Source organism: Panthera uncia, chromosome D1 (genome assembly GCF_023721935.1).
Source record: "Panthera uncia isolate 11264 chromosome D1, Puncia_PCG_1.0, whole genome shotgun sequence".
Taxonomy (NCBI): Eukaryota; Metazoa; Chordata; class Mammalia; order Carnivora; family Felidae; genus Panthera; species Panthera uncia.
This window is the reverse complement of record NC_064808.1, coordinates 95056226-95064591: the sequence shown is the minus strand read 5'-3', so window position 1 is coordinate 95064591 and position 8366 is coordinate 95056226. Positions and strand designations below refer to the sequence as shown.

Genomic DNA, 8366 nt, shown 5'->3' with positions numbered 1-8366 from the left:
TCTTTCTTTCTTTCTTTCTTTCTTTCTTTCTTTCTTTCTTTCTTTCTATCATAACAACCCATGGAGAATTTATCATCTTTGATCTCTTTCATTGTCCTGTGCCCTTAAATGTTTTTTTTCCCAGGTGACTTGTTGAAAGGTTAACGTCTGCTCCTTTCTTTTTTATATGGGCTCGTATTTGTAACCTTGAAAAGATTTTTTTCTCTCCAGGTGAAGATGTGGAAAATTGTAACACTTGTTTTCGGATGCAAACTAGGAAGCTTTTTGTAGCACAGCCATTTTTAGATCCTTGCCTGTAACTTGCATCTGTATGGTGTTTCTGTGATTGAGAGCGCCCTCTTATGGTGACACAGAACTAATTCAGGAAGTCTGAGCCATTGGCAGTTCTAGTCAGTGTTCATCTAGCACTTGCTGTCTACAGCTTTCGGAGGAGTTGAAACATGCCACTCCCTCAAAACAAGAATAACCTATTAGGAAATTTTATTTGTGTCAGGTGGAACGGCCTCCCTCTCCATTTTCAGTGGCCCCGCAAGCCTCCCTTCCCCCGGTGCCACCGCGACTTGACCTTCTGCAACAGCGGGTGTCTATTCCTTCAAGTGCTTCTGGGCTTGGAAGTGCTTCTAAGGTAAGACATTATCCGTTTCTACGGTTTCTGATTCGTTGTTGTGGATTAGTGGGCTTTGTGTGTGTGTGGTGGTGGTTGTTGGGTGTTTTGTTGTTGTTTTTGATTAGTGGGTTTTGATTGATTTGCTTTCATCCTGCGTCCACAGGCAGCTTCTGGCTCCCTTCATAAGGACAAACCGTTACCGATACCTCCCACACTTCGAGATCTTCCACCACCGCCCCCTCCAGACCGGCCATACTCTGTTGGAGCAGAAAGCCGGCCTCAGAGACGCCCCTTGCCTTGCACACCAGGCGACTGTCCGTCCAGGGACAAACTGCCCCCTGTTCCCTCTAGCCGCCTTGGGGAATCATGGCTGCCTCGGCCGATCCCCAAAGTACCAGTGGTCGCTCCAAACGCTAGTGACCCCTGGACAGGTAGAGAATTAACCAACCGGCACTCACTTCCATTTTCATTGCCCTCACAAATGGAGCCCAGAACAGATGTGCCTAGGCTTGGAAGCACATTCAGTGTGGATACCTCCGTGGTGAGTCCTGCTTTTGAAATTATTTAGCCTGTTAACAAATATTTGTGGATGGCATTTCATGGGTCGCACTTTTGTCTACGTTTTGTATAGGACTCAGAAATAATAAAACGTAATCCCTACCCTCAGAAGTATATATACCCTCAAGAAGTGTATTAATAGATCAGATAAGGCATGTTTGTAAATACTGCAATATGTATGTGGGTGCGTGCGTGTGTGTATATATGTAGGTATGGCTGGATTCGTGTAGTGTAAATAGAAAACACTTCAGTTTTGGAGAAAGGAGAGGTTATTTCCAAATAGAGCAATCATGAGGGCTTTATGGAACGAATGACATCTGAATTTGAAGTGTTCTTTCCCAAGTGGATAGTTTTAAGGTCAGAGCCACAGTGACACAAATGCTTGAGGTGTGTTGTGGGATAAGAAGTAGGTGAATATGAGTGGAGCAGAAGGTTTGTGTATCGGAGTGGGGAAAAGGTCATGAAAGGAGCGTTAATACTAGATTAGAGGACCTTGAAAATCCCATCAAGGCCAAAAGAATTTGAATTTATTTGGTGGGAAATGAGCATCTGAAGGTTTTAAATCAGTGGAGGGACATGAGCAAAATGATGGTTTCAAGAGGTACATGTAGTAGCACTATGTCAAATAGATTGCTAAAAGGATAGATTGAAAAAAGGCTAGTAGTTCATTGAATAAGCATGAGAAAGGGGTCCAGACCTGGGCATGGGGAGGTGTATCTGTTTTTTGGGGGTTCGTTTATGTATGTACTCAACAAGAAATCTTACCCTTAGAAAGTTTACATTCTGGTGGAGTGAAGACAAAATAAACTCGGTAAGTTAATGAAACACAGGATATTGGGTGCTGATGAGTGCTGTGGAGGAAAACAGCTCAAAACGGGGTTGTAGGGATAGCTGGAGTCGGGCTGAGGGGTACGTGGAGGGATGGGGTACAGTTCTGAGCAAAGACCTGGAGCCCGCTGTGCTGATTCTCAGGGAGACCATTCCAGGATGGAGGGGAAGCCAGCGAGTTTGGGAGAGTCTGTGAGGAATCACAAAGGGGCTTATCGAGCTCTGATGCTAAGTAAGCAAGAGAGAGAATGGTCTAGTGCACATTTCATTACCCCGTGTTCTCTTGTATCTGCGAGCGGTGTTATTTCTTGTGTGCTGTACGGATAGTTGAAGGTTAATTAGCAGCATAACTAAATAGTAATGCTGGCAGTCTCCTCCAGACAAAGAAAAAGAGAGAATGGTCTGTGAGTAGTGAAGCTGAGGAATGCTGTGGCCCTTGAATGAACTGCACATTTCTCGGTTGCAAGAGAAGGAGGAGAGTGGCTTACATTTAAGTGGCATCTGTGTGATAGGCAGTCTAATTAGAATAAATTAGACTGGACTTTCTGGTGGCATCATTGTAGACAGAGGTGCAGATATTTAAAATTAGAAATGGTATTTGTGGAGACAGCCAGTTTCCTCAAATCTAGAATTGAAACAATAACCCCCATCTCCTTGGCTCTTTTTAGATCTCTGTCTTCCTAACCCTTACATTTACACTTTCTTCAGAGCCTGAAAGCAGTCCTACTTTTGGTGGGATGCAATAACCCGTAAGCACAGCGTTGAGAGTGAGGTCTGTGTCTGTGTTACTGTTCTTGTTATTTTGAATAAGTTAAATAAATAAGAGGAGATACTGAGCTGTGTTAAGAAGGTTCTTTTTCACCACTTTTCTTTCCAGAATATGAATAACAGCCCATTAGCAGGTTCAGAGTTTGAGCACCCCAAAATCAAACCTTCTGCGTCTGCCAGTGCCATTTATTCTCTCGCTGCCAGGTAAGTACTAAAGCTGTATTTCAATTTTTTTTTTTTAAACATTTACTTATTTTTGAGGGAGAAAGAGAGAGAGAGAGAGAGAGAGAGAATGAACACACAACGGGGGAAGGGCAGAGAGAGACTGAGACACAGAATCCAAAGCAGGCACCAGACTCTGAGCTGTCAGCACTGAGCCTGATTGATGTGGGGCTCGAACTGTGAGCTCATGACCCGAGCTGAAGTTGGATACTTAACAGACTGAGCCACCGAGGTGCCCCTAAAGCTGTATTTCACCGTGGAGTTGGTACTGTTAAAACAGCTCACTCACGGAATTTAGAAAACCCACAGGAGTGTAAAGAAAATAAAAATTGATCTGTATTTGTATCAATTCAGAATTATTATATTTTCTGTTTTGGACTAATGTTTTTTCTGTGTGCATGTTCTCTGTCTTATTGGGCTTAACAATTTTACTCGTCTTCTTAAAGAAGCAGTTCTGGTTTCGTTGACTTTTGTAAAAACAATTCTTTTCTTAATTCTTATCATTTTTCATTTTAATTCTTAATTCTGCAGTGTCTTCTTTTTGTGTGTGTGGCAAAAAAACACATGAACTGTACTATCTTGTTTATAAGCGTACAGTTCAGCAGTATTAAATACATTCGCTGTATTAAGTACATTATCAGTATTAAATATTAAATTAGTATTAACTACATTCACAACCATCACAACCATCCATGCTCGTAACTCTTCATCTCGTAAAACGGAAACTCTGTACCTGGTAAATAGTAGCTCCCCATCCTTCCCTCCCACAGCCCCTTGCAGCCACCGTTATACTTTATGATTTTGACCACTCTACCACCTATATAAGTGCAGCCATGCAGTATTTGTCTTTTTGTGGTTTAACTCACTTATCATAATGTCCTCATTCATGTTGTACAGTATTGCACAATTTCCTTCGTCTTTAAGGCTGAAGGATATTCCCGTTGTATGCAGTACCCATCCCACCCTGTGCCTTATCTGCAGGGGGTGCATTTCAAGACCCTCAGTGAATGCCTGAAACCAAGGATAGTACCGAAACGTGTGTATGCTATGTTTTTTCTCTCCGTACATACATGATGAAGTTTGATTTATAAATTAGGCACAGTAAGAGATTATCGACAATAACTAACTAATCATAAACCAGGACAATGATAACAGTATGCTATGATACAAGTGCGTGACTGTGGTCTTTCTCTGAATACTGTACTGTACTCACCCTTCTTGGGGTGATGTGAGATGGTAAAATGCCCATGTGACGAGATGAAGTGAGGTGAGCGACGTACGCACCGTGACATAGTGTTAGGCCCCTATTGACCTTCTGATGGTACATCAGGAGGAGGATCATCTGCTTCCAGACCGCAATTGACTGGGGAAGTAAAACCACAGAAAATAAAATTGCAGATAAAGGGTGACTGCTGGGCCACATTTTGCCTATCCGTTCATCGGTGGATGGACACTTGGATCGCTTCCACGTTTCAGCTGTTTGCGAAGAGTTTGCCGTGAGCGTGGGTGAACAAGTACCCCCCAGGACCCTGCTTCCAGTTCTTGTGAATATATACCCAGAAGTCGTATTCCTGGATCATAGGATAATTCTGTCTTTAATTTTTTTGAGACCCTGTTACACCATTTCCTGCAGCAGCTATTGTACCATTTTATATCCCCACCAACAGTGCACGAGGATTCCCGTTTCTCCACATTCTTGCCAACACCTGGTATTTTGGGGGTTTTTTGATGGTAGTCATTCTAATGAGGTGGTGTCATAGTTTTGATTTGCATTTCCCTAATGATTAGTGATATTGAGCATCTTTTGATGTGTTTATTGGTCATTGACATATCCTCTTTGGAAAAACGTCTATTTAAGACATTCGATCATTTTTAATTTTTTATTTATTAAAAAAAAATTTTTTTTAACGTTTATTTATTTTTGAGACCGAGAGAGACAGAGCGTGAACAGGGGAGGGGCAGAGAGAGAGGGAGACACAGAATCCGAAGCAGGCTCCAGGCTCCGAGCCGTCAGCACAGAGCCCGACGCGGGGCTCGAACTCACGGACCGTGAGATCATGACCTGAGCCGAAGTCGGACGCTTAACCGACTGAGCCGCCCAGGCGCCCCGACTCGTTTGTAATTTTTTAAATTTTGTTTATTTATTTTGAGAAAGAGAGAGCCCAAGCAGGAGAAGGGGGAGAGAGAAGGAATCCCAGGCTCCTTGTGCTTGACGGCACAGGAGCTCGAACCCAGTGAACTGTGAGATCTTGTCGTGAGCTGAAACCATCTGAGCCACCCAGGCACCTGCCTGTTTTTTAATTGGATTGTTTGTTCTTTCATTGTTGTCGTTGGGTTTTATAAGTTCTCTCTATATCCTGAATGTTAATCCTTTATCAGATGTGATTTGTGAGTAATTCCCTTCCATTCTGTGGGTTGCTATTTTATGGTGGATCGTTTTTCGATGCATAAAATATTTTAACATTTTTATGAAGTAGGGCATCCAGCTGGCTCAGTCGGTGGAGCATGTGACTCTTGATTTCAGAGTTGTAGGTTCGACCCCCATGTTGGGTGTAGAAATTACTTAAAAAAAAAATTGGTTGGGTGGGGGATGGTGTCTGGGTAGCTCAGTCAGTTAAGCATCCAACTTAGCTCAGGTCATGATCTCATGATTTGTGACTTCGAGCCCTGCCTCGGGCTCTGTGTCTGGAGCCTGCTTCAGATCCTGTCTCCCTCTCTTTCTCTGCCCCTCCCCTTCTCAGCTCTGTCTCTCAAAACAAATAAATTTGTAAAAAAAAAAAAAAAAAAAAGAAAGAAAGAAATTCAAAAGTACAGTTACAAACCATTGCTTTCTTTCAGCATTTTAAAAATATCCCATTGTTTCTGTTGGAACATTAGCTCTCAGGCTAATGTTGCTTCTTTACAGGTAGTGTTTCTTTGCATGACTCCTTAAGACCTCTCTGTCTTTGGATGCCAGTGCTGTTACTATAATACTTCTAAATAGTTTTCTTTATTCTTCTTAAGGTTTGTAGAGCTTATTGATTTTGTGATTTCACGTTTTAAAACCTGTTTTAGAAAATTTCAAGCCACTCTTTCTTAAAATAGACTGAGCACTGCCATCTCCTTCCCTTCTCCTTCTGTGACCACAGTTACCTGAATGTCCCTCCTTTTGACCGTGCCTCACACAGCTCTTAGGCTCTCTGCTGTTTTCCTTTCCTCTCTTTACTTTGATCTCAATAGTTTCTACTCTATTCCGGTTTCCTGATCTTCTCTTTCACAGTTTCTAACCTGCCCTGAATCCATCTGTTCAGTTTGTATTTTCAGATACTGTGTTTTAAGGTTCTGGAATTTCCACGTGATTTTTATTTTTATTTTTATTTTTTTAAATTTTTTTTTAACGTTTTATTTATTTTTGAGACAGAGACAGAGCATGAATAGGGGAGGGTCAGAGAGAGAGGGAGACACAGAATCCGAAACAGGCTCCAGGCTCTGAGCTGTCAGCACAGAGCCCGACGTGGGGCTCGAGCTCATGGACCGTGAGATCATGACCTGAGCCGAAGTCGGCCACTCAACCGACTGAGCCACCCCGGTGCCCCTCCACGTGATTTTTAAAAATGTATAGATTCTAATTTTCTAATAAAATTCTCCATTCGTTTTTGTTACTGAACACGTGAAGAGTAATCTTTCAAAGGCCATATCTGTTAACTCCAGCTTTGTCTCTCCAGGTTAGTGAGATAACCAAAGTATCAGTTGAGCCCTTCAGTTACTACCGTCTGCTCAGTTTCTCAGAATCTGCTGGCCTCTAGACACAGTTCAGAGGTTAGCTGCAGCTCCAGGGAAAACTGTAGCAGGATTTCAGACTACTTCTCCCCTATGCCTTTCTCTGGGATTTTTTGGCCTCCCATGTCTTGGCCATCATGGAACCCCAAATTTCTAGTCCCTTTCTCCCTAGCCTGTTGAAACTGCCTTCACGTCTCAAGTTCAGAACCCCTGTATAGGGCTGGCTTTAAGGTATTCTGAGTCTTGGCCCCTTGAGTCTTGGCTGCCAGGCCACTGTCCAGTGCATCCTTTCGTTTGTATTTCATCCTGCCTGTATAGCTGTTTCAGGCAGTTAGATGATGTTTGCGACTGGTCGTGTCTGTAGACATGTAAAATGTACGTATGTTTTAAATCAAGGTATGGTTTTAAAGTCTCCCTTTTCTTCACCTTAGCCTTTTATTTTGGGCATTTCTCCCTATCATTAAAAAAGTTCTTTAACAATCCAGTGTGTATAGCAGCATTATTAACAGTAGCCAAACTAGGAAGAGAGCCTAAATGTCCATCACCTGATGAATGGATAAAGAAGATGTGGTAGTACATATACAATGGAATACTACTCAGCCATCAAAAAGAATGAAATCTTGCCATTTGCAACAATGTGGATGGAGCTAGAATGTATTATGCTAAGCAAGATAAGCCAATCAGAAAGACAAATACCATATGATTTCACTTACATGTGGAATTTAAGAAACAAAGCAGGTGAACATATGGAAGGGGGAGGTAAGAAGAGAGGGAAACAAACCACAAGAGACTCTTAACGATAGAGAACAAACTGAGGATTGATGGAGGGAGGTGGGTGGCAGATGGGCTAGATGTGCAATGGGCATTAAAAAGGGCACTTGTGATGAGCATTGCATGTTGCATGTAAGTGATGAATCACTGAATTCTCCTGAAACCAGTATTGCAACATATGTTAACTAAAATTAAAAAAAAAAAAAAAGGGTTTTCAAAATAGTCACTTTTAATGGTTATATAGTATCATATAACATTACATATTTAACCATTGCCCTGTTGGATATTTATTTTGTATAAAACCTCTTACCATAATAAATTTGCTTCATTGAACATCTTCACATAACCAGAGATACATCCAAAGTAGAATTACCAGGACAAGAGATTGTGAGTGTTTTGATGTATTGCCAAGATACTTAATGAGGAAGGAAGTGCAGTTGTATACTTTTATTAACATCATCAACAAAAAGATTCTAATAATTTAAAAAGCTTTTGCTTGCACCTTTAATGATCTTTTTCTCTCTATGGAAGTAATATGCTAAGGAATATTTAGAAAATAGAGATACGTGACACTGAAGAAATGAAAGTTATCCATAATCTTAACACCTAGGTTCAGACAGTGGTTAGCAATTTGAATATCTTCGTTGCCATTCTATGTGGGTATGGAATCCTGTTGTGCATGCGTTTTTTCACTAGGAGGATCTTGAACGTCCTAGGACATCATAATATAGTCTCCTACTACAATGATTTTCAGGTTATTGCAAATGATTACAAAGCAGCAGAACTGGCTTAATGGGAACCTTAGTAGGTAAAGTAGATAAGAACAGACTGACTGTGGTAGAAGGAAGTAGGC

At 41.6% G+C, this 8366-nt stretch overlaps 1 protein-coding gene and 1 non-coding gene across 4 annotated transcripts in view; both read left to right on the top strand.

Moving 5' to 3' along the window:
• The window catches only part of CBL (Cbl proto-oncogene), an 84304-nt gene that overhangs the window by 62895 nt on the left and 13043 nt on the right, over nt 1–8366 (top strand). For all 3 annotated transcript variants that reach the window (XM_049611867.1, XM_049611859.1, XM_049611857.1), the window contains exons 10-12: nt 494–625; nt 771–1148; nt 2871–2965. In XM_049611867.1, the coding sequence (XP_049467824.1) occupies nt 494–625; nt 771–1148; nt 2871–2965 (605 nt within the window). The remainder of the gene's footprint in view (nt 1–493; nt 626–770; nt 1149–2870; nt 2966–8366) is intronic.
• LOC125917703 (small nucleolar RNA SNORA19) lies at nt 2250–2379 on the top strand. Its single transcript, XR_007456269.1, has one exon. It is a non-coding gene; the product is annotated as a small nucleolar RNA SNORA19 (small nucleolar RNA).